The 27,490-nt window shown below is 38.4% G+C and overlaps 1 protein-coding gene across 2 annotated transcripts in view; it reads right to left on the reverse strand.

The window, feature by feature from the left end:
- actn3b (actinin alpha 3b) overlaps positions 1-24,393 on the reverse strand; it is a 35,189-nt gene extending 10,796 nt beyond the window's left edge. For both annotated transcript variants that reach the window (XM_033983520.2, XM_033983519.2), the window contains exons 1-6: positions 24,046-24,393; positions 5,259-5,373; positions 4,614-4,733; positions 2,473-2,559; positions 359-446; positions 133-211 (exon numbers count right to left, since the gene is read on the reverse strand). In XM_033983520.2, the coding sequence (XP_033839411.1) occupies positions 133-211; positions 359-446; positions 2,473-2,559; positions 4,614-4,733; positions 5,259-5,373; positions 24,046-24,180 (624 nt within the window). In that variant the 5' untranslated portion in view covers positions 24,181-24,393. The remainder of the gene's footprint in view (positions 1-132; positions 212-358; positions 447-2,472; positions 2,560-4,613; positions 4,734-5,258; positions 5,374-24,045) is intronic.
- Between the last annotated feature and the right edge of the window lie 3,097 nt (positions 24,394-27,490).

The raw sequence follows: 27,490 nt of genomic DNA on the forward strand, positions 1-27,490 counted from the left end.
CATAGTTCAAGCACTATGTAGGCACATTATTCAAAATTGAAAGCAAGAATATGCTTTGAAATAAAAGTAATGAATAAGAAAATACATGAAAATAATCTCATGGAAGAATAAAATGAGGAGACAGAATAGGACCTTTCTCAGTTTGGAGTAGTCGATGAGGTCAGGTCTGTGTCTGTGGATGAGGGCACACAGAGCCAAGCCATCCTTCCAACTGACACAGGAAGAGAGAGGAAAAGAGGAGAAGAAGTATGTGAATAAGAGAATGGGGGGGAAAAGTTTTATAAATATGGAAAATCAAAAGAAAAGTGAAATGGGTGCAGTTCCAGTTCAAAGCCACAGTGAGACGCTGTGGACCCACCTGATGTGGAAGTTCTGCACATTGACATTCCTGTAGGGGGCAGTCTTCCTCTGGCACCAGAGCAGTAGACCCTCCTTAGCAGAGGTTTCTGAAAAAACAAGTTTAAACTGTGAGAAATATTATATACATATAAATATTATATACATTTTTAAGAAGACAATGACTTCAATTTGCTTTTTTGTATCCAACAATAAGATACACAGATCCCTATTTTCCATTTTGAGAATTAGGTCAAAACACAAATTTCCTGAGCTCTCAATCCTCAAATGCAAGACAATACAGGATTACTCGTGTGTAAAACAATCAAAATAAAACTTTGAGTAAGCTAATGATGAGGGAATACTGTTATAGAACGATTAAGAGGTCACTTAAAAGCCCTGACCTGATTTCAAACCATGAGTCATCTTAAGTCTGGACTTTCAGCCCCATCCACTGTGACATTGCACCATGACACAGAAACAACTGTCTGGGATAGTGTCATGCAGTTGTTTTATATTTCTCCGAGCTCTGCTTACTAATTGCTTTATATTTATTGGTCTCTCTTGAAAGCATCATGATGGAGAACTGTCTGGGATGGGGATGGGACTTTTAGCCCCTTTATGGGATTTGAATCTTTTGAATCCATTTTCTTCAAAGAGTAGTTTAAAAGACTACTCTAAGTCTATTTTCTATTTATTTATATGACAGAAGCCAGTGTGACAACACATTTTTTTCTTCAAACTAATCACAGAGAGAAATGACCATGGTTCAGATCTGTTTAAAATGGTTAGAACTAAGAGTGGGAGTGTGTTTACCCTTTGAAGTGATGATAATCTAAATAAAATGTTGCACTACAATTATATAAATATATATAAAACATCACATCACTAGTCTGGGGCAGGGTCAGGCAGATTCTTAGTGACAATGTGACTGGATGAGAAGAGGTGACCCTGTCAGTAGCTTCTGCAATAGTTATTACCTGAGATAATGTTATGTAAAATTTATAGATTAAGGACCTTTAAATTGAGTTTATATAATACACCCCCTTGAAAACATTTGATTATATAAAAACAATATAAGAACAAAATGCCTTTACTGCCAGGGGTATTGGAGACAGGGAGGTGGATAAGATGGTGAGTTTATAAAAGGAGAGATATTGCAGTGGAAGCCAATAAACCCAGGGTTAAGGGAGATCAGAAGAGGTTAGGTCTAAATGACAGTCTAAACCAGGGCCATGGCTTCGTATACAGCCCTAATAATTCACAAATGGAGTGTGGTGACCTTTTCAGTCGGGGACACTCAGGGAGAGAAAACGCCACCAATGGAAAATTTACTACGATTCAAGGAAGTCTTCCATTGAGCCAATGATATACACAGCAACAAATCACCGAGAGTTTAAAGCATCGCAGAGGCAGCAGTGAGGCCAAGGTGAGGGCCAAATAAGTGAATTATAAGGACGGGTTTGACAAAGTGACATGGGATTATATACAGTAAGACACTGTACATTAAAGTTGGACTATATATTGAAAAACAAAAAATTTCAATATTGTATTTCCCACTGAGTAATCCATTCCCATTTTTCATTTACACGCACATTTGAGCACATTTCTGGTGGGCTGCCATAGTATCCTATGAATGTTGCATAGACTGTATAAAGAAGTGGAGTAAGTGAGTGTGACATCACCCATAGCGTTTGGCTCCAGTCAAATCAAGCTCATCGAGGCTTGGAATTCCAACCACGAGAAGCATAGCAACCAAAGAGCCAATCGGAAACGAGGTTGCTGAAAGCAGTGCGGGCAGGAAAGGCTCGCACTGCTGGTTTAGCAGGGAACAGGCACTTAGCATAAAAATAAAAATACCACGATCATCTAGAGCGGGTTGAAATTAACATTTTAAAATAAAAATGACGAGCCTGACAGCAGCAGTTACAGAGACTTACAGAAAAGTCCATAGACTTAGACCATAACAAAGTTGTTAGTGGGATTCCAGATTTGCATATTTCTTCATATTTTATACTCTCACTTGTTAGGGTTTTTCAGACATAATCCAGCTAATATAGTGCAGCCAGATACAGTAATAAACTGGAAAAGACACAGATTTATCCACTGTAATGCTGTAGTTAATTAGGTACAGACCTTCCACAGAGATGTCCTGGATGGCGAAACGCAGGATGATGGTCCAGATCATACCAAGGGTCATCTTCACGTTACCATCAACAATTTCTGTAGAAAAAAATTAATAAATTAAATAAAATTATAACAAAATAAGATCTATATAACGTAGGCAAGTCAGCCATTTTTTAGATGTCTACAGTTGTAATCAATGTTATATATATATAACATAACATGTTATATGTTATGTTATGGTCTGTCCATTTTGACTTTTTTCTGGAATTTTAAAAAGACTATGTAATTTTTCTGGTGGAGGATCTGCCAGAAATCTAGTCTCCATGGTGATTGCTTTACTTGGAATGTTCCACAACATGCTGTAAAACCTATCTCCATGGAGTCAAGCAGGTAACGCAATCAGGGAAAATCACAAGACAGATCTATGGAGAGGCAATCCCACTCACTGTGATAATGCATGTTTTTAGGGCGGTGCTTAGAAGTAAAAAAAAAAAAAAAAAGGAATAAATGTAATATAAGAAGTTTAATGCCATACTGTGGAACAATCCTAACAAAGTAATAACATCCCAATAAGACAAGCTGGTAGTGGACCCTCTACCGGCAGCAGAATTTTATTCTTATGATTAAATAAAACTTTGACATTTTCAAAGTTTAAAATGTGATGTCATACTCTCAGATGGGGAATGAAAGCCAGGTTTTACTATTGATTACATTGTATTTTGTCATGAAATATCTAAAAAGTAAATTTACAAATGTTGAACCTGATAAATTTGATTAGTGACTAGATCCAAAAGCTCAATATATTACAATGAAAATCAGCATTTTAACAATATTAATTTGAGCTGCCACCCATATGTTTTAAATATTATGGCCTATAGAATGTTATGATGCCACCCGAACCCCAGCAAAAGGGTTAACACCTAGGAATAAAGAAAATGATTGCTTCTTACTACATAGCATCCACTCTGGGGCGTCCTCCCTTGGGTAATATATTTGTTTACTATAGAGGTATATTGCAAAATATTTCTATTAACTATATTGATGTCCAAAATCTTCTGCATTTTTTTTTCAATTTCACATGTTTATCTGAAAACTACCCTCTACTGCTTGTCCCTCCAGAAGTCCCCTGTACCCCTGCTTGGGAAACACTGCTCTAAACCACCCCACAGAGACAAACGAACCATATCTTTATAACTAATATTCTCTGCTCCACATGAGGCCCTGGCTATGTCCATTAGTGAAATTACACTTATGGGTCTTTTGAAGTGACTGCTAATTGGATCGCACACAGCCAGGAGTATGAGAAAGTCCAAAAGAGAAATAAATGTGAAGAAATTATTTGCTTTTGAAGTTGAATGATTGAAAAGATGCGCCATTGAAATTCTCAGCCTCTACAGTGAAGTCCCGCTGAGAACCAGTCGAATTCATTAACAAAACCAACACACGCTGCCTCGGCCCCAAATGATTTCTGCTTTTCAAAACTGACTGTAAATTGCTTAGATCAGAACATAACTTTCCGAAAAAGAATTTCAGTCAATTCCTATAACTAATTTGGACAAGTCATTACTACAGCACTTTCACAGTATTCAATTATTTAAAGGGGCCATATATTATAATGTTGCTCCCTCATCAAAAACATACCTGGAGTTTTGTTTTTGTTTCATTCAGCATGTTTAACATGAATTCTTCCTCAAACAGAAAACACTGATCCACCTTGTGATGTCATGTGGTAGTTTAAGAAGTGCTCCACTGTGTTTTTAAATGCCATACACCTTCACTAGAATCAGTTTTATAATTTCAGCACTGGAATTACCAATCTCTACTGAACTAAAAGGTAAAAGGTAGCTGTTAACTTGAAAACTATAACTACATGACATCACAAGGTGGAACAGACCATTTTGAGCTTTGGAGATGTATACAAACTAATAAACCATCTGTGAATGAAACACAACTCATAGTATATTTTTGAGGAGGTAACAATATTATAACATGGCTTAAAGCTGAAAAGAAACTGGGAGGGCATCTGGTACCAAAACTGACAACTGGAATCACAGCATACAAATAGTTTATTCACAGTTTTCCACCCCTCCAAACCCTCCCTGGCACAGAGGTAGTCTGACAGTGACATGTCCCAGTGTATGTGACCTTACCCTCTGCTCCGATGGACACCAGTTTGACTCCTTTGCTGCAGATGAAGTCCAGAGCTTTGTTGACGTTGGCGATCTTATGGAAACGCATCTTGCCTTTGTCGGGTTTGGGCAGCCTCTCACCTGAAACAAGCAACAATATCAACAGTATGAGTAAGTCCTCACCTGAGATTCATGTTAATAGTCAATACTTGATACCAATTTTGACACAACATCTTTTTTTTTTCATGCTTCATTCAATATCATAAATATTTCCTCCTTTCAACTCCTTTTTGTATCAGAGCCCCAATGCTAAGTTTCCCAAACCTTACCTGAGAAACTTAGAACTGCTGACTCTGTAGCCACTTTCAAAACTAAGTAAAAAAAACACTTATATAGAACTGCATTTGTACAGAAGCACAGTTATTTTTATTCTGTATTTCTCTGTTTGTTAGCTCTGCATTTTATCTGAATGTAAAGCACTTTGTAACACTTTAAAATCCTGTAAAATCCTGTAAAATCCTGTAAAATCCTTTATAAATTAAGTTCTACAACAGTACTTGCTCTAAACAGTGTAAGAATCGCTGCTCTTAACCTTATAATGAAGTTACTCACAAATATTACATAGTTATACCGGACATAGTTACTGTTGTGTGTTTGTTGCAGTACCTGAGATGACCTCCAGCAGCAGCATGAGCTTGAGGCCATTCCTGAAGTCCTCCTCAATGTTCTCAATCTGTGTCCCAGCTTTCCTCAAGTGGGAGTTACACCACGCCGTGAAGGTCTGAAAGAGGAAAATGAGAGACACTGTTACTATAGAAACATGTCAGTACTTTTATCTGTAATTGCATAAAGTCATACAATAGATTTTTCACAGCTTTTTTGCTCCTAAAATGTTTCTTAAAGATGCTCCTATGGGGATTAATTGCTAATACATTACATATTTGGACAACCATGTTAACTTTTATCGTTTTGAAAATCCTATATTCACCAAAAGTAACATATTAACATCCCTCCCTTTGCTCTCCGTGCTAAGTCGCTCCCCCTTCACAACACAATCAGCATGCATCCCATCAATGAAACTACTGCACATCACATCAGGTTTGTGAAGTTGTAATATATTGTTTTGTATCATGCTTTTGTATATTTATGGAGAATGTCGTGTGGGAGCATGGATGACGTAGGCTTGTGGGCTGAGAATCTTACTGCTACCCGTAAGGAGGGGGAGATCACTAAATTACTCAAACATGCATGGATGACATTTAAAACCTCTTCAGATCTGTCCTGTAACTTAGCTATGGCACCACCTGCTTGTCTCCAAGATGGCATTGCTTTGCCTGGAATGTTCCACAGTATGACATTAAACTTATTAACTCATTATCTAGCCAGTTACAGGTCAGATCTGTGGAGAAGCAAGCACACTCACAGTAAGAATGCATATTTTTCAGGGTATTTTTGAGTAATAAAAGATCTATAATGTAATAAATGCTAGATAAATTTAATGTCATACTGTGGAACATTCCAGGCAAAGCATGTGCAAAAAAGTTATGCAGTTCACCTTTAAAATAGTTTAGTTTTAGTCTACTTTTTTATTACAGTGTTCAAAATGACTCTCACATTTTGCAGCGTAGTCATAAGGTCATATTGAGCACTAGTGCCCCCTGCAGTGCTGTTCATAACCAGAGCTGTAAGAGCCTGTACTTTTTTCAAGTATTATCAAAGCAATAACAGTAGTCAAAACTACAAAGTGCTACTCCTTGTAACAGTTTTGAAGGCAGCAGTTATGTCACTCCCAAGCTCCTAAAGCACCACCAGTACGTAACATCTTGATGACTTCTCCCCATTCAAAAAATACAAGATTTGTTTTAAATTGTTTATCACTATGGCAACAGTCCTAATCTTTCATCATTCTGAAACCTATGGATGTGACTGTGGCCTTTGGGGAGCTCGTGAGGGGAAAACCAAAACTAAATGAGATCGTGTTCGGGTAAGCAGTGAGCAGCATATGCAGATTTGGGTCTCGTTACTGTAGATTGTGAAGCCAAAGTTTGCACCAGTCTGAGGAGCAGAGGAGTGCGTGGGCGGAGAGGCAGAGCGGAATAACTAACCAAAGATGAAGGAGTGGGCGAATGAGAGAGAGAGAGGGGGGGCATAGAGAAAGGTAGAGAGATAAAGGGGTGGGGGTACAGAGGGAGGAGGAAAAGAAGAAATGTAGATAGAGGAGAGGGGGAGAATTAGGAACAGAAATAGACAGAGAAAGAAGGGAAAGGAGGGAGAGGAAAGGAAGAGAGCAAATGGATGAAAGGAGATAGAAGAGGAAGAGAGAGGAAGGTGAAGAGAAGGGGACAGGTGGAGATATACAGAGATAAAAAGGGAGAGAGGACGGCATAGGGAGAGGTAGAAAAGGTGTGGTAGGGAGGAAGAAAGACAAGGGAAGATAGAGGGAGAAAGTGAGGTACAAGTAACAGGGAGAGGAGGAAAAGAGGTAAAGAGAGAAAGGGAGAGAGAGAAGAGTGAGGGGGCAGAGAAAGAGAGAGAGAAGGTGAGGAGAGGAAAATCAGCAACTGCACAAGAGCATGTCCGCATTAGCATAACAGCACACCTGCAAATTACAGCGTACACTGTTTATGTATGCTATCTATTTGTATGTTAATGTGAGAGCAGAGAAACAGGACGGTCCATAGTTTGGCAGAAGAGACGGAATAATTATAAATGGAAAAAAACTACATACTTTTCCAACACGGATCACCATGCTTTCAACAAAATCCTGTTTAAAAACGACACTATTATATGAGTGAAGATACAGTGGAGTGGTTATCATCCTGACCACAATACTTTAGTGGTTCTTGGTGCCAGTCCCAAGCCTGGATAAAAGGAAGACAGCCTGCATAGATATAAACATAGATAGATTTTTTTTTTTTAAATTATGAGCAAATAAAAGTATGATAAATATATATGCAATTTCTATAAACAGCAAAATGAAAAGTAAAGTGAAGTGCTGCACTCAACTAAACTATTATAATTCTCAATGGTTCAACAGTTCATCAACTAAATTTAATATAGAAATGGAAGGTTCAAGATTTATCCAGTTTCAAACAGATGATAGCAGGCATGTAGAATCTCATTTATTTTAGATAGCTGGAAATACACGTGAATATTTTAGTTCTAGCATATGGTTAGAAGCCAAAGTCCCATCCTTCTCCAGATGGTTGAGGGCATACATTTGTTATACCCAGAGATTACCATATGCAAATACACTTTCTAATATGTATGAATGAATCTTGCACCCTTTGTTTTTATTTGTGGCTTTAAAGGACCTCAGCTCTAGTATCATTTTATTACAAGTGACTTCACATGCCTGTTTAAAGAGATGACACTTATGTATCTGAATGTAGGGTTGGGAAATGAGTCACATTTTAATAGTCAAACTGTCAGTGATATGGTTAGAGCTTTTTAATGGAGAGGTCTACAGCCAATCCTCTGTCAGCAGTGGTGGAACATAGCAAGTAAAAGTAGTAAAGTACAGCACTTACGATTATTTTTTAACTTTTATTTGAGAGCATGTATTTGTACTTGATACTCCACTACATTTTTGAACTGGGCTGAAAAGTAAAAGTATTTTTTTTATTATTGTTTGAGAGCTGCTGAAAAGGCTGAGGGGTTTATTTTTAACACGTTCATAATTTGAGAAAACAAAAATATACAAATAAAAACAGCTAAAAAAAAGACTGATTAATTTGTTTCTAGTGAACACAATTCAGCACAAATCTGTATCAAAATGAATACATTTGAAGCTTCCTTAGACCTCAAAATATACGCAAAATACTTTTACTTTTTACTCTTTAAGTACATGTTTAAACAAGTACTTTAATACTTTTACTTCAGTACATTTTTTCATGTAATACTTTTACTTAAATTTTTTTTTCTTCCACCACTGGCTGTCAGTAAAGGATGTGGTTTAAATCTCATTTCAGACTTTGGAGGCAGAAATATTAAACTCAGGAAGTACGGAGAGAGATAAATCATTGAAATCAATCGACATATGCATAAAATCTGATTATATTTTTTGACATATTACCCATCCAACTGAATTACAGACTTAGAAACCAATTTGTTAAGAAAGTAATTACATTTTTGTGCAAATGAATGAATATTTAAGTATTATTTATACAACAGCAGAGGTCGCCAGTCTGATCTCTTAGGTGGGGTCTCTGTTGCGACACATGTCCAAATTTAGACCACTCCTAATACTGCACAACACTACCGGACCAGAGCGAGGAGGCGAGGAGGGAGGGGAGGAGGAGAGGAGAAGTGGGAGCGGTGAGGAGGGAAGGGAGCAGGGAGGGGTGAGGAGGCTAAATTGGATTGCTATGGGACACCTCGGCAGGACAGCTGAGAAGGCAGGATTCTGCGAGGGCTAAGACAGTGATGGCAGCAGGAAGGAATGGATTGGAGTGAAAATAATATGGCCGCAGATCAGTAAAAAGAACTGACTTTGGGAGGAGAACACTTTTCCAAATGGTTTTATGCTTAACGATTAAACAGTGGTCCATTTTAATTTTGTGTTATCTCATTCCGGGATTCTTGTATGAACAGTGGGGATAAGTTTAATGCCATACTGTAGAGTATTTCAGGCAACGCAATAGCCTAATTATCCATGGAGCAAGCTTGAATAGGAGTATTTTCACAGAATCTTTGGCCAAACAAGTTGCAGAGAGCACCTTTAAAGTTTTGGTTATTTGGTTTGGGAGGCTCCAGCGGTATGAAGTCATTGCTCACCTCCACACCTGTTGGACTGGTTGGCTGAGCTTGAGCACTTCTTGTAAAATGAGGTCAGGGTAGTCTCTGGGAGGAGGGGGAGGGAGGGAGGAGAGAAAGAGAAGGGAAAGGGGAGGAAAGAGAGAGAGAGAGAGAGAGAGAGAGAGAGGAGGGAGGAGGAGGGATGCCAGCCATAGCTCCACACAGCTGACATGCACAAAGTCTATGGTTGGGTTGCCGCACTTCAGAGAGCTCAATATTGTGGGAGCCAGATCCACTGTCAGTCAAACACGGCTAGAGTGGAGTTACAGCTGCTTTCCTCAGGGGGGAGACCAAGAGCTAGTTTTAGTATTACTCGGTCCATTCATTCACTAGTTAGTTGTTTAACCACTACAAATTATTGTGTTCGGAAGAAAGATGGAAGGATGGAGTAAAGTAAAGTAAAGCAAAGTAAAGCAAAGCAAAGCAAAGCAAAGCAAAGCAAAGCAAAATAAAAATAATTGTCATTACATTTCAATATCTAGTTGTTACTCATTTTAAGGAACATAGCACTGAGATAAAATAGAGCGCAGAGATACAATTGAAACGGTACAGCATTTAAAGCAAGCTAAGTATATTATTATGGCTTTTGAGGGCAGATATTCTTCCCACTAAATATCCAACAACTTTGTATTAATTTATTTTTTTATTATTTATTTAAGACTCATTGGTTCATCCCTTCAATATGGCTGACTCGTCTCTACTGACCACTTCATATGTACGGTGATTGTATCTGAAAATAGTCTGACTTCAACACTCGTGCTATACATTTCTCACTGGAGGTATGACGACATGCTACTACAGCTGTGCCCAGGTGCATTGTGGGCTTTTCAATGTCCCTGGAGTGAAAACAACTTTTACATTTGTGCCATTCTGTGCCCCTGGTCACTCCATAAATAAAAACACAGCTCTCACTGCTCCACTTTATCTACACTTAACCTCTCTGCAATGTTCTCTATGTATCTTCATCCGGCTCAATGTCATTATGTTCCGACACCGCACACAAAGACGCTTTTATACTCATTAAGTGCAATGTGATGCCTTAAACTGCAAAGTTATAATAGGGAAGCTGCGTATTAGTTTAACACATGTGAAACTGTAAAAATAATCTTATGTTCCCATAGAATTTTACAGCCATGTTCTACTTCATTATGCGCCGTTAGTATACACTCAAAACATGCGTACCATAGTAATGCGTTATTTGATTAATAACAACTCTACCGACAACTTTTATCATCAATTTACCATTCCTTACTTCTAATCTCAAATAATCTCTTAGTGCCATTCTATTCTTAAAATTGGATGTGTTTTCCAAATACGTTTTTGTGAGGAATTCATCTAGGTTACCTCACTTGGAATGTTATTATACACACTTAAAGCAACAGTGCGTAACATTTTGGTGCTGACATGTCAAACCATACTTTCTCACATTATGCTTTATCAATAGCGATACAATTTCCATGGCGAAAAGCAGATGTAGGGCATTCTCTAAGCTACATTAGAGAGTTATTAGTGCAATGACACCATCCATAATGAAAATATATGCAGTTTTTGATCTGTTGTTTTGGCTAAAATGGTGGTTACATGGTGTGGCTTTAATAAAATATTGTGTGATCATTTTCCTGTGCCTGTTGGGGCTGTATGAATACACAGAGTAGTAGTGTCTGTTTCTCTCTGTTAAACACTTAGTCTGGATGTTGCGGTTTGAGTATAAATAGCCTATAAGCTTGTGGCTGTCTGCACCTGTCTACAACTGTCTGCTGCAGCACCTTTGTCTGTCACATCTGCTCCTCAGACTAAGCACGGGGTCTTCTTCCCACACACGCAGGGCGCATACAGTAAACAACAGGCGCGCGCCTGGTTTATAAGGTCAACAGGACACAGGCAGAGCTCTAATAGCACACAACAGCTCAGGGACTTGGGGGATGGGAGATATTACTGCGAACACACATTTTCAATATCTACTCACTTTTTTTTTTTTTTACACCTATCTAACTACATTTTATCGAAAGCACATATCTGTATTCACTTTGAACTACCAACATACTTGTACACATAACCAAACCACATTTTAGGAACCAAGGGAAATTATTGTAAGCCAAGTTAAGTTGCCAGGACTACATGATTTTGGAGATTTTTTCTTTTTTTTCTGACAAACATTGCAATATGATTTATGCTTAAAAAGTATGATTATCTTCAGAGTGCACCCTGTAAACAAAACCAGGAACCTGAACATCTTAGAGAATATGGAATGACCTGACAAACTAATACAAGGATCCCATGCATTTCAGAACATGTTTGCAGAGATATAAACCACACGCACAACAAACAAACAATATTTTGTCCTTTGCAGAGGACATTCTATTATCGGAATAAGTGCAGTCTTTGTGATTTTGATAACTGCTGAATGATCTTCTGCACATTCCCAAGCCTGTATAAATGTGTTATGAGATATGGAGAAATCTATGTTAAATCTAAGTAAACAGAAAAGCAGAGATTAAACTTTGGGCCCGTGGCAGTGGAAGTGGACAGTATCAGTGCAGAGCTGTGAAACTGTGAAGATGACTTGATGTTTGTGTTGAATCAGCGTTTTCAATGAACACATCACACAGACAGTGACAGGGCCTCCTGCTGCTTCCCCTGAGCCACAGATCCAAGTGGACAAACAACGCCCCGGTCTGCTCCTGTCAGCATCTGTCAGCGCCTGTCATCTCACGGCCAATTAGAAAAACAACACTCAGCAATGAAACAGCAGGGAGCGCTATGAGATGTTTTATTTATGCTATATTCTAAAAGTGCTACTGTAACTTTAGAGGGGAACCGGCATAAGTGGTGGATCAAGTGTATTAAAGATGCCTTATGTAGCATTTCTGGAGGATTGCTTTTATTTCACCAAACTATCATAAAAAGCATGCGTTTTTATAGTAAGCAGGGCCAGCTCTCCGTAGAACTGACCTGTAACTTAGGTGGAGGAGATGGAGTTATTGCTTTGCCAGGCTAAATTACAGGTCAGATCTGTGGAGAGGCAACCCTGCTCACAGTCATAATGTTTAAATAAAAACACCTCTAACTGAATAAATGCAAGGTGAAAAAACGTTTCCAGGCAAAGTGGTGCCATGGATACAAGCAGGTAGCAGACCCCTCACTAAAAATGTTCCATATTGCACTCTATAAGATCTTTACCACTTATTTTTGTTTAGTTTTTACAGTTTTCTAATAGCATTTTTAGTCTCAAGCTATCCTCCTTCTGTTTTAGTTTAATGTCCATGTATATTTTCATTTTAACTATGAGAACAAGATGACGTGTGACACGAGGTGAAAAAAACAGTATTGGTTTAACACATCTTCACAGACTGAGGTGCAGTGTCAGAGCGATGATGTCGTTGAGAGTTACGGACCTCGACAGGTGCACACAGCCCCCCTCCTCCTCCCGCAGAGTGGCTTTAAATATCCCCCTCGGAGACCTGAAGCCCTGAACTTGGGAGACAATTTGGCACAATGACATAAGAGCCATGGCACAGTCCCACAGGAGGACAGAAACCACATGAAACACAGGATCGGAATGGGTTTTAATTAGAGGACGGGGCGATTACAAATAGGGCCATTATATATACTTTATATATAAGCTTAAAAATAAGGATTCTGTAAACAACTCCAGGAGCATTAACATATAACAAGACTGAAATATGGACTGATAAACTAATCCAAGAGTCCCATGAATTTCCCATGGAACACAAGATTTTTCAACAAAATACTCAATATTAATTCAAAAATAGCATTGACCTGATACAGTAAGAATATCTGATTGAAAAGATAATCAAGGCATGAGACGAGGTTACAAGCCAGTGTGTCAGGGAGGGCATCTGGAGTAAACTCTATTAGCCAAATGAATGAGTCAGTCTCTGCAGAAGGAAGTATGCAGAGAGGAGAATCAGCAAGCTTTTGGACAATTGGAGAAAAAAATCTACAAAAATTTACATCTATCTATCTAGCTTGGTTCCTAAACTAAAGTATGTCAATGATTTTTCTCTTTTAAAATATTAAGTACAGTGAACTCTAAACATGCAGTTGAATAGTTGTAGTAGCCGCACAACTGAGCCTGGGTAATACCTGGATGTGCAGGAAGTACTTTGGCAATAAAAGATATGACCCTATTTAACCACACTGCACAATGGCCCATTAATCACATCAAGTCCTATTGTATGGTGCCGATTAGACAGGAACCCCCAGGGACCACACAGGGCTAGAGACTAGGTCCAGCTCTAGACCAGGATTTCAGCTGGTGTTTAGGGGATAAAAGGCCTTGTAAACAGAGAGGAGGGTGCGAAATGCCAGGGATGCATCATGTGGTCCCCGGGCATTTCAACACAGACAGGTGCACAAGGTTATGGTAGTATAGTTTTTAATGGGTTAAGTTTACGTCATAAGAGAACATTAAAACTAAGACTAAAGTGGAGCTAAACATAGAACTAGTAATGGCTGGATCAGTACCAAAACACCAATATATTGAAAATGACTGAGATATTGACAAGTGTTGATTCTCATTAAAAATATTCATTCTTAATTTTTTGTTTTGTTTTGAGAAAGCAGTTTTCTAATCATTGTTAATACACTTTTGAAATACACGGCCTATTTTTCAGATTATTTGCACACATATTTAAGTTTTCGATATGTTCAAACTGTCAAGGAGGAAAAAATCTGTTCTTTATATTATTTCTTTATAGTATTTTTTAATTATTAATCCTTTAGTGACCAAAACAAACAAAAAACAAATCACTGGTCTGAGGGGAGCATTGCCATGAAATATCCAAAAGGTAAATACACAAATGTTGAACCTGATTATTTCTATTAGTGACTCGACCCAAGAACACACTGTACAAGAATCTGCAGGTTAACAATACTCATTTTAGCTGCCATCCATCTGAATTTAATATTAGTGGCCTATAAGTGCTGTGATGTCACCTGAAACCCAGCAATATAAAACACATTGGTATCGGTATTGAATCGGAATCACTATTGGTACAAAACCAAAAATCACTGGTATCACTCTTGACTGCCTCAAACTAGACCAGGAATAGAACCAGACCAAACCAAAAGTTTTTACATCAAGACTGAGTGGGGCTCAAACCAGGACCAAACCAATTGAACACTATCAAAACTTTTACAAGTACAAAGTAAAACATTTTTCTCAAACCCTATAACTGATGTTTTTCAAGAATAACAGTGTGTGTTTGGAGACTGGGGGAAAAAAGTTGAATGCAAAGAATGCATTAAGAAGGTTCAGTTAGCTAAAGTACTCCTTAATGAATACATGTGAGAATACTGGCTTCTTTTGTCTTGTATATCTACACTGAATAAAACAGGCCATAATTACCCATAGTCCAGGTGGGTTCTGGTTGGACACATAACCTGTTCCGTTCAGTCTCTGCTCCTGAGAGGGCTATCTCTCAGTATGGTCCCATTCAATCATCTCATGTTCAACACTGAATTATTAAACTGCCGCACATATCCCACAGTGCACCACGGCTTGAGACCCCACTGTACCCCTCCAGCTGTGAGGGGTGCTTTTGATCGATGGAAGACATTTAGAAACAGATTAACTCTAAGAAGAGGTCATTTAAGCTTAGACAATATGAATGGGATTGTAGCGAGTAATGTGCTGGTTTTGAGGCACAGTTTAGTGTATATTTTATATTATATATATTATATTTTGTGTATATTTTACATATAAGACAGATTATGATTTCTTTAGGGTATTAAGTACTATAACATACATGGATCCTTCTTGTACATTTTGCTAATTGTAAATACTGATATTGTTCTAAAATGGCAGGTCTATTGACATCCTGACTTATTGACATGTTTTAAACCTGTGTGTATGAGCTGGAATCTTATTTTTTTTTAATAATAATTGTAAATAACCAGGCAGTGTCCAGAGATAGGGGGTAGGTGAAAACAGACATTTTCAGAGCACTCAAGACTCAAACGCAGGACAATACAAGATTACTCAAACATACACGAATCAATCGAAATACAACTCTGATTGGGCATACAGTGATGGAACACCTTTGTAACATTGTTAAAAGCTCATACAATAATATGCCCCCTTTAACTACAAGGTGTTACTATGACAACATGCAACTAGAACTTTAAAACTAGGTTTGATGGAAGCGTCAATGCCACTGTTTAAAGGTATGTGCAAAATCATTACTAATCTCAGTGGTGGATGAAGTACTTTTGTAATTTTGTAATTTTCTTAAGCAAAATACAGGGGTAAAAAGTCACATCTATATAAGTAAAAGTATTCAAGTGCCAGTTTAAAAATGTACTTTAAGAGTAAAAAGTTAAAGTATTTCACACAAGCGCTGTTAATTTGTTCAAGTGTTAAATGTGGTGATACTGATTAATAATGATACCAATTTTGGTCAACATTTCTTTATTTTTCTTATGGATTTTGCATATTTATTCTTGTTTGCGCAAAGCAATGCTTGAACTCAAAATGTTTAGTTAGGATGTTACTTTGTTACCTCATGGAAAAAATAACCCCTCAAATCATATGAAAAGTACTTTTTACTTTTCAGTCCAGTTAAAAAAATGTAGTAGAGTAGAAAGTATAGATACATGCTCTCAAATGTAGTGAAGTAAAGTAAAGTACTTTCACCACTGGCTAATCTTTTAACATGAAGCAAATGTGCAAATGTGTTCAACTCCTCATTTTCAGTACAGTACAGTGCAGTTGGAGCAAAGTCAGCATTACTTAAAGGGTAAACGCATATTGTATGAAGACAGATAGGCCATGTTTAAAGTGTAATGGCTCATACAAAATGCCAAGGCAAGCTACATCATGTTTAAGGATTAGGTCAGGCCTTTCCATGGTATTTTTAGTAAGTCTTTGTACCACCTCATTCCAAAATGTACTCCAATTTCTTTCAATTAAACAGTTTTTTATTATTGTAATCTCATCATTTACTCGGGCTGTCAAAAGAAAAATCTGTACTTTTGTTTTAATAGAAAGGTTTAGTTTGTCTTAACACCTGACAGTTTTGACTACTCACGCTCACTCCACTTTCTCAGAGTGGTCATGTGATGTTGCTGTGATGTGTCCGGTCAGCTGATTTAAACAGGTTTTGGCTTTTTTGCTTTTTTACTCTCACACACCTGGGATATTGTCCTGAAGAAGTCAGGCTGCAGATGGCACTGTCTTCCTATCGGTGGAAGCAGGATGACAGCATCTGCAGCTAAAATGAAATGACTGACATGTCACAGCAAGATCACATGACCACTCTGAAAAAGACCACTAGTGAGCAGTTGAAACTGTCAAGTATGAAAACAAACCAAACCTTGGTCTGAAAAAAGAATTGAAGTGAACTATCGGAAGACCAGATGAACCTCATTGGATGAAAAATCAATACACTAACCAGTATTTCTACTACTATCAAAACTAAGTATATCATTACTTTAAAAAAAATACACAGATAAGGACAATATCGGGCCTTTCCTGAATCATTTTAGAATGGTAAGTGATCTACTGTATTTCTGAACCTTGCAAATTCCATTCTATTGCATAAAAGGCATCAAAATAGGTATTGAGTCTTTTTCTTAGTATCAGAATCAAGTTTAAAATAATAGTATCGTGACAATATCGTACTATTCTCATTAGAGGCTGTGGGTGCCTAAACCTGCTTGTAACTATGTCTCTTAGAGGAAAGTGCCAAAGTATTGATTCATTAGAGGCGATTCCCAACCACATCTTCTCAGATATAACTCACCAGTCAAATAATGAGCCTAAAGAGCACTGCAGAATCTGGGGCCATTATAATGTTGCCAGATGAGCTCAAGGCTTTTCTCAGCTCTTTCTCTCCCTCATCTCTCCTCCTTCACTGTCTCTCTCCTCTTTCTATCTCCCCCTCTTCCTATCTCTTTATTCTTTCTATCTCCCCTCCCTCTTCTTTTTCTATGTCCTTCCCCTCTCTCCCTTATTTCTCCGCTTTCCCTCTCTCCCTCTCTGCTCTGCCACTTCCTCTCCCCTTTCTCTCCCTCATCTCCTCTTCCCCTCCTGTCTCTCTCTCTCTTAATCTCTTTCTAGCTCTCTCACCTCTTTCTATCCCTCTCTTCCCCCTTCCACTCTCTCCTTTCCCTCTCCTCTATCTTTCTCTTTCTCCTCTCCCTTCCACCCCTTCACCCCCGCACCACCACCTCTCTCTCCCTCTCTCATCTCTAGATGTTCCTCTCCCCCTTCCCTCCCTCCTTCCCTCCCTCGCTTCGCTCTGACGTCTGCCTCACAAAAACTATAAATACCACCCTCCTCCTCCTTCTCCTCCTCCTTGCCGTCTTTGATTGCTCACATTAAAGACCGCCCCCTCCAGGACCCCGGCTGACATTGCGCCTCTGTGGACTCATTAGTTAATAGGTTCAAATGCAGCACAAATCTTCTGTCTGGGGAACATTAAAAACCAACACGAGGTCCCAGGCCAAAGTGTATGCCTGCTTATATTTTTGTAAGTGACAGTAATTAAGACGTAAAGAGTACAGACAATGCAATCTTCCCTCTCTCAACTCAGCTTTAATTCTATTTCCAACATGGCTGCTCACAGGGGCCATCCATCACGTTGCATCACGTCCTGACACCGCCCCGTATCGTGTGTCGTCTTGGCCATTATCTCCCCCTCTTAACTCTGAAAACGAGACCCCATCATCATAAACATAAGTATTTTGAGTATTAAAATCGTTTCAAATATGATTAAGGCAAGACACTATACACAAAACTTTTTTTGTTTTGTTTGTTTTTTGGGTTAATTTAGTCTCTCAACAGAAAAGCTTTCACAATAAAACAACTTCTTCCAATCTACATACAAGATTTGTGGGTTTAGGTATTTTAGGTATTGGAACTTCAAAGGCAGTTTTCATGACATTCCTTAAAGTAGTATCTACATCCACTTTACATTCTGGTACTAAAGTATATTTCAATGGACCAAATATAATGATTTGCTAAAGCATTTTAAAATCAGGCTATGTAATCATTTTTATTACATTTATTTAAGTAAACTACAGATGAAGTTTCAAACTGCTATCTCAAATTTCAGATTTTTCAATTTTTTTCAGTCTCTGGCCTTAAGTCAGTTTTTCAGTTCAATGTTTTGTTTTGTTTTGTGGGTTTTTACGTAGGGAAAAACCATAACCACAGTCACTTCACGGGGCTTCACAAAATGACTGATTTAACCAACAGAACGTTAGAAAATCAAACAGCTAAACAGACGACTTGGGGCCCTTCTCCTGTGCCCCTGGTTCCTGTGGTGGTACTGGGGCAGTTTATAGAAGGCTCCGTATAAGGACTTCACTTCTGGAATAGAAACTGCCATTTGATCTGAGGCCGGCACTCTCACCTCTCCGCTTACGAGCGAGCACCCTGGGCCACAACACAACGCACTCTGGAGCGGAGGGATTCTGCTGTAGCCTTTAGCGACTAATGCTAATCTTCTATAGTCCAACTACATCCACTGTGTCAACAAGCACTAGAAACAAATGCTGGTGTGAAGTGGATCATTCAAAGTGATTACAATAACTTCCTTATTGTTTAATATTTGTGTATTGTAATAAATAAAAACTTCCCAAACTGCATTTCTTGTTTCTATGTTTGTAACGTCAAATTTGAATCTGTGACATTGTCTAAAGTGCATATAGAATACTTTCCAATTTCAACATTTTATAAATGCATTCTTGTGCTTTATTTATTTATTCATTTATTCATTCATTCATTCATTTCCAAATAGTAGAAACCACAGTCTATAACTTCCAAAGCACAAAGGCTGTCATATTTTCAGATGAGTTTTCATGCCTGATATAAAGCAGAATAGTTTACATAAGTGTACATATAAATACATTTAATGGTTGTCTCAGTGCTGTAACCAGAGCTGGGGGTCACATGATCTGAACACAGGGAATCATGGGAAGGGGGAAGGGGGTGTGAGTGCCCAAAAGCATTCTGGGATTTTTCTGTCATTACAGCTGTAGTTAATGAGGACCTAAAGCAACATACAACATACCAGTGGGTTTTAAATTAGTCAACAAAAGAGATCTTTATGGATAGGGGGTCTGCTACCTACTTGTCTCCATGGAGATTTCATAATTTTGCCTCAAATGTTCCACAGCATGGCATTACACTAAAAAAAAAAAAAAAAATCCTCAACAATACCTTGAAAAAATGTATTCTTACTATGAGTGGGGTTACTTCTGCCCAGATCTGACCTCTAACTTAGTCAGATGCTTGTCTCCATGGACATAGATACTGTAAGTTTAATGCCATAGAGCGGAACATTTCATGGAGACAAGCGGCTGAACTTTCCATCAGAAAAGTTACACAGTGTGCCTTTAAGCATAAGGCATGATTCAGCTATTTAAATGACCTGAGGTGAACAGAAACATGTCCCCCCATAATTCTATCCTTTTGATATTCAGTACAACAATAAAAGCAGAGGGCAAATACACTCCATCACATTTCAGATGAATGACCTGTCCACTGTAGTTGTTAAAGTGTGAAATGAGATTAGACAAGAATAGATTTGATTCCTCAGCACCCAAGGGTCCTGCGTCACCTGCACACCTCGCACATCAGGTTGGCAGGATCAGAATATGACTTTAGAACAGTTCAGAACTTCAATCACCATCATTCTTCTGGAGACTTTTACATCTCCAGGGAGCAAGTGAAATCAGTGAAATAAGTGTTTTAAAGCAACTAACTGTTGCAGAGTTGTATTATTATTATTAAGAGAAGACTGAAAAATGACTCACATTTACAAATACAAATATTTTCTTTTCATGCCCTATTTTTTTTTTTTTTTTTTTTTTAATCAAACCTCTTTTGTCAGCAAATTGTCTGCTTATTGGCCTGATAAAGATTAGTTGTTAATAATTTCACTAAACAGATTTGGAAAGAGAATAATTTAATGTCAAGTCAGATGTGCATATTGTTGGGAAGGGCATCCAGTGTAAAAAAAAGAAGATTAATCACAAAATCAGAAAGCAACCTGTAGCACAGTAAGAGAAAAGAAGAGGCTATATCTATGAGTTTGAGAATGATGAAAATTTGGTAGTGTTGCTATAGCAGATGGCATTTCAAGTTGAATTTAAACCCAAATATTATATCTTTTGAAGTGTAAAATGAGGAAGCCTAAACCTCTGAATAATACAATGGGGTGAAAATGACTATCCTCAATGAAAGACCTTGCCAACTATCCATGGGTTCAAAATTATGAAAAATTAAGACTGTTACCATAGCAATAAATAATCCACAATAAAACATTATATCTTTTGAATAACAGGAAACTGAAATCCTTGAAAAGATGTGCAATATAAACAGCTTCTGCCAAGTATTCACTCGTCGATACCACTGCAGCCACTATATCAATTTAATTTGTCAAGACTAAATTTCAGTAGCATAAGATTAACCTTGATCTCTTAAGCTAACGGTATGAATAATTGTGTGTAATGGATAAATATAGTTTAGTAGCATATGCAGCCGTAAGCAGAGTCACTCAGTCACTTAGCAGCTGAACCTTCAAACTATGTGAAAGCTAAGAGGACTGTAGTTAGACTTAGACTTTACCTCATGCAAAATAGAAAACCAAAAAGGTAGCAAAGCTAATTATCACCCTCTTAATAGTGTGGAAATGATTTTGGAAGAACATTTTGGGGGTTGTTCCTACATCGGATGCCCTCCCTCTTGCAAGGACCCGGAGTAGGCAGTGGAGTGAAGTGTCTTGCTCAAGGACACAACAGTAGTAAGTTCTCAGGCAAAGGTTAAAACAGTGGTTAGTGTAGGCTTAACACACTGCATCACTGTCACTGAAAATTCTCACAGATTTATGCACTAATTTATCAACCTGGCCAAAGCAATTAACAAACAAACTAACAGCACTTCTCAACAAGATATAAAGCCACCCTTTTTGTCCATATAGTTTAACCCCAGTACAGATATATTGTAAAGGCAGCACTTAGGGTCAAAATGAGACTGCTGCGTGCTGTCTGCATTTAATTGTAAAGCATTTTTATCATTTGAGAACCAGAAAGTGCGCTGTTAGCATTGTTATTGTTAGCTTTACTGTAACGGCAGCAAAACTCTGCTCTGGCCTCTGACAGTTGTGAAAAGCCCTTATAAACCCATCACTGTTAATAATTTGAATAACTTTGGACTACTGCACATTGTTTAAAATGAACTAGTTCTGTTTTTCAGGTTTTGCAAGATCACGTCGGCCAACAGGGCCTTTAATCTGACCCCAGAGATTGTATTTTCATTTCACCACCTCGCATTCGATGACAGACATCCTTTGCTGTTCGCCAGTTTATATTAAAATTAGGCATGAGTCACTATTGAGCAGCTCAGAACTGAGAAATACGAGCTTCAGCTAAAGACATGAAGGCACCCAAAGAACTATGTCATCGCAGATTTGGACCAGTGTGTTGACAAACATTTTACCAACACTACTCAATGTCCGAAATTGACTGGAAAAATAAACCTAAGAACAGAATAAGAACAGGTGGTACAGAGATTTCCCTTTCATATTAATTACACTGCCAAATGATGCTCTGCTATATTTATGAACTGATATCAGCTCCTTAAGCTCGATTCAACATGCCTCTAAGACCAGTGGCATAAAGTGTCTGAAGTGCTCCGGAGATGCACAGAAGACAAATACTATACATTGGATTCAGCTTCCTGTTTATTGACGGCATTTTGTGGATTTTTCACCATTCCAAAGATAGAATATTGAGTTTTGAATATGTCACCCTGAAACACCTTGTAAATTGTTTCATTATTGACCCTATTATAGTGGCTCATACAGGACACAGAGATAGAAATTACACATTGGCCAAGCATTACAATTACATTCAAATTATCCATGGGTTTCAGAATGATGAAAATTAGGACTGTTGCCATAGCAATTAACAACATAACATTACATACATTTTGAATGGTGAAAAGTTCTCAAAATGTTACATATAAAACTAAGCTTAAACCCATGAATTGGTCTATAGATTTTTGGTATTTTGTCTGAGAGAACACGGTTGATTCATGATGAAAATATAACTCTAAATGAATGTACTTTTTCAGGTAACTATTCATTTTGAACTAATTCTAAGATATTAATTACTTATGTCTACTTGTTTTGCCTACTTTTACTTTAATTTTGTTTGATTTTTTTTCTGCTTTTTTCAAATTATAGAAAGGTAAGAGTTATAGTAAGCAGTTTGGTGGTTTGTGGCCAGAGCAGAGGACAGTGGAGCAGAGCAATAGTATATTTTTAGGGCGATGTTTATTTGTGGCCGGTGAAACTCTGCCGGGGTGTATATCTACCGTCTTGCCATCCCTCTCATCTGCATCTGTTCAGGTCCCTCAGACTGTCAGGAAGAGCTGCTGCAGAGCCTTGGCTCCACACTGAGACTACAGCACTGCAGATTCATGTCCATGCTGTGGCCTCTTAAACACTGAGCATAAGGAGGTACAGAGAGTGAGAAGCTATGTGGCCCTAAAACAGATCAGTGAAAAGAATATGGGTCCCATCTTTACGTCAGCAGATTTGGCAGCACTCAGATGACCTTCAAACAAATTATCAACTTTACATTAAGCTTAGGGATATGATATGTAGGCTATGATCTAAAAGTCATTTACAATGTAAAGAATCATTTGAGAATGTTTAGGGCTATACTCACAGGCATTATTACTACATGTAATTCAAAGCTGATGCAGCTCAGCAGTAGGCCTACGTCTCTGTATAAGACATATCTACTCGGTGTAGGTTTACAGTTGTTCAACAAATCTGTGCCACACCTCTCCTGTCACATGTGGCTAATTGTTAGCATAGACTGCTAAGTGCCTGCCTGCTGGCACCGATATAAGTGGGACATTTAGATTTGAAATAAATTAAACCATGTATTAAACATACATTATACTTTGAAAAACAAAGTTTAAGTATTTATCTCCATTTATATTTGTCCCTTTTTAGTGTCGGATATTGCAGTTTTTGTTGGTTCATCTGTGACAGTTAATGATGTACACCTGGTACACCAGGTGGTTTCTATGGCAACAGCAGTGCTGGTTTAGCACCTAAAAATAGCAGCTCAGTTTACATCATAGAAATCAGTTTTATTTTTTAACCAAACTTCACATTTGAGACTACACCAAAATATTACTAAAGTTAATTGGCATTACATAGTAATAAATGCAGAAACCCCAATTATGTGCTCAGTTGTATGATATGAATAATGCATTGTGCTGTGAGTTTCAGTTGTTATTTTAACTTTATTTAACTAAAATATATGAATTACAAATGGATCTGGATTTTGATTTAAGTGTAGACTCGCGTGTGGGGAGGGGAGATTATATTTAGACAGCCTTCGCAAGGCAATCAGGGGTAACTGAAAGACAACACTGAGAAAGTTCCACAGCCTAAAATATCTGCCCACACAGCTTCAGCAGGACTGAAGTGCCAGGTGCGGCACAGCTCAGTCCCACAGGACAGTCTGACCAAGGAAACAGTGTTCACATCACACCATGATACTTAAGTTCTGTTGATACAATGGTGGCGAGTGCGCGTTTGTGCGTAATTACGCACACCGGCACAAGGATGAAACGCAAAGTTCCATGCGCTCTGATTCAACCTACCTTCCTCTGCTGTTTCTCCCAGGCTGGGTCTAGCAACAGGTCCCTGTCCCAGTCTTCCTCTTGGGTCATGTACGCATCTTCATGGTGGATAGTGTAGGAGTTGCTGTATGTCATTTGGGTTTCGACAGCTGTCATCGTGCCGCCTCTATCAGGACCGCGAGTGTCCCCCTCAGTTTACACTAAAAAAAAGATTATCAGCAACAAAACCGCCGCGACGCGAGGGGGAGAGTTGGGGACTGCAGAGACCAGACTCCACTGGTACGAGGTGCCTGTGCGGAGGTGGTGCTCCCACTACCAGAAGACCCTGCGGCCGGTGCTCCTTTCCTGGTCAAAAGTGACACACGTGACCGCACCCCAATAAGTATGGGAACCAACTGCGTGGGTATCGGGTTCAAACCCTAAAAAGGTGTAAAAGGCGTGGTCCTTTGACATGTACAGCAGTCTGAAGTCCTGTGAGTGGCTAACACACACATCAATCACGCCCCTTCATACCATAGACGTTTTATGGCCTGTGCCATGCACCTGTCGCTGTTAGTGACCCTCAACTGTAAACCCAGGTTTAATTAAACTAAACCTGAAAATATGAAATTACTTAAACCTCAACAAAAGATATAGGCAGGTGTTATTACTTATTCTAAAATAAAATAAAAGACTACATATTGGGATAAAATACAGAAATCTATTCAACGGCCATTCACTTATTTCACAAATCAAATTCACATGAAATAAAATGCATTACGCCACATAGATGAGAAAAAAATATATAGTTTATTAATGTCTTGCATGCAGAGTCAAATATACCTTAGAAATATACAGATGAAATGCAGTAGGCTATATTATACAATAATTGATTTGTCATTCACAGTAACTAACATATTGTCCGTGAAATTATCCCATTGTTTTGGGACAGACATTCTCCAGACACTTCACATGTGTCTTATCATTTTAATTACACAGCCATTTCAAATACATTTGGCCTGTCCTGATAACCTACATGGAAATCTTAGGCTACTGAAATGAAGGTACCATTTATTTACATTATACGATCACACAATCAGTGTACAGATCAGATACTGAAAAGGTACTGCTGGCTATTGAACAAAGGGGTAGACAAAATGATTTTATGTTAAATAGAAATAAAAACACAAAACTGCAGCATCTATAATGAATGTATCACAAACGCAGGATATATTTATAAATGAGGTATTTTCTAGTGTAAACCCTACTGCTGGTGTCTCTTTGTCAGCAGTCTACTCAAGTTGTGCTAGAAAGAGTTACACCAATCAGGCATAGCATTGTGACCACCTGTCTACTATTGATCATATATTTTACAGTGAAACATTCAAACCTGTTTAACACAACATCAAATCCGTTCATCAAATTTGAGTTACATGGACGTTACAGTTATGAATATATATCTGGATCCAATGTGATTCCAGCCTCATTTACTTTGGCATTTTGGCAGATTTGCGCTTGCTCCTGCTGTTTTGAAATTGTTTGACAAAAACATTAAGTGAATTCTGATTTCTCTATAGATGCTTTTTAGACTTAATTGTGTTTTTTTTTTTACTAGTAAAATCTAGCACAAAAAAATTAAATTCACAATTCTCAAAGTTGCTGGTTAGGCCTGTCATCTATTTGTCTCCATGAAGATGTTATTGCTTTGGCTGGAATATTTCACAGCATGACATTAAACTTATCTATCTCCCTGGAGACAACCCGGTGATGCCAGAACAAGCTTAAAGTCAGATCTGTGGAGAGACTCACTCACTCAGTACACTTTCAAGTCTTTCGGCATATTTCTCAGCAATAAAAATATTTGTAAAGAAATAAATAAGATTTTTCTCCACCAGAAAAATCACCACTAGACAGACAAATGCTATGACATTAGCTTCCATGCTGAAGTGGTACTGTCTAACCATCACACATTAGCTTTACTAAACTCAAATCCTTATGTTAGATGAACCAATATACAAAGGACAAAGTAACATATACCTCTTTGTCTTAATATTCTTCATTCAGTTCATCTGTGAGTGGTCATAATGCCTGACTGGTGTATACTGGCCACACTATTCTAAATGTTATTAAAAACAAGGCAATATGGTCTATGAGTTGTGCTAAAACTGATTGCTCTCCTTCTACATCACAGTTCTCTCTACAGATCCAGCCACGGCAAATCATGACCGTAAAGAAACAAGAGTGTTTTTTGAGCATCTGGACTAGAAACTGCACAATCTTGAGTCAAAGCACAGAGACAAATGGGGAGGGGGGAGTGAGGGGGCCGGGGTGTGCTGTGAATTCAGAACAGGGAGGAGGGAGGGGAGGAGGGAGGGGAGGAGGGAGGGATGCAGACAAGCGTAACTGAGATCACCCCCGTGGCAGAAGACAAGGCTGCAGTGAGGAGGCGATCTGAGCGAAAATTTAGCACCAAGATGTTTGAGCTACGAAGTCTGGATCAAAGATTTACTAACAAAACCATACAAGGAAATGGAACTAGATTGAAATGGAACTATTCCAGTGGAGTGATATTGCTTGTCTCCATGGAGACAAGGTCATACCATGAGGCCAAGTCACAAGTCATCTGTTGAGATCTGAGCCCACTCACAGTGAGAATGCGTGTATCTCAAGGTAAAAATTATCTGTAATTTAATAAATACAAGACAGATACTTTTAATGCCATACAATGGACTATTCAAGGCAATGCATTAACATCTCCATGAAGACCAGTGGCATACTCTCCATCAGAATAGTGAGTTTTTAATAGAGTATGAAATGTCCTACGCCCTATGTTGACTTTTAAATCAGATAATAAAAAGTTTTTACTATTGTAGGCTAGTAATAGCTGATGTGTCCTACTCCTAGTACTACCATCACTGCTGATATGATCTGCCTCTGATAGTTTGGATTCAGGTAACTAGACCTTCACTTCAGTACAGGAACATTTTGTGCCACTGTTAGAAATTCAATCATCACTGGTAGTTTGTGGCTCCCTCAATTTCAAACTTAGGACTCACCTTTTGATGCCAAGACATCCATGGAGTCAGATTCAATACCTGAACAATAGGATCACTGTTCTCAATGAAAACTGACGCATACTTAGTTTCAAAGTTATATGAGCTCTAATATTACCAGAATCTACAGCACTACTTCATATGCTCTTTGTCATGTTGAAGGATTCAGATTGGCACTTGGCTGGCAAAGAACTGTACATTAAAATAAGAAAATTACTTTTGGCTGCAAGGTAAATGTGTGCTTCTGGGCTAGCAAAAGTACAGCCACATACCCAGATCCAAACGGCTGGTCAAAACGGCGGTGACGGCGAAACAACCATAAAGCGCAAAAAAGTAGTAGTGAACGGCGAGCGGCAAAGGGCGCGACAGGGAGGGCGGGGCAGTGAGGCGGGGTCAGAGGTCAAAGGTCGGAGACGGAGGAGGAGAGGGCGGCG

This window comes from Periophthalmus magnuspinnatus, chromosome 18 (assembly GCF_009829125.3).
Source record: "Periophthalmus magnuspinnatus isolate fPerMag1 chromosome 18, fPerMag1.2.pri, whole genome shotgun sequence".
Taxonomy (NCBI): Eukaryota; Metazoa; Chordata; class Actinopteri; order Gobiiformes; family Gobiidae; genus Periophthalmus; species Periophthalmus magnuspinnatus.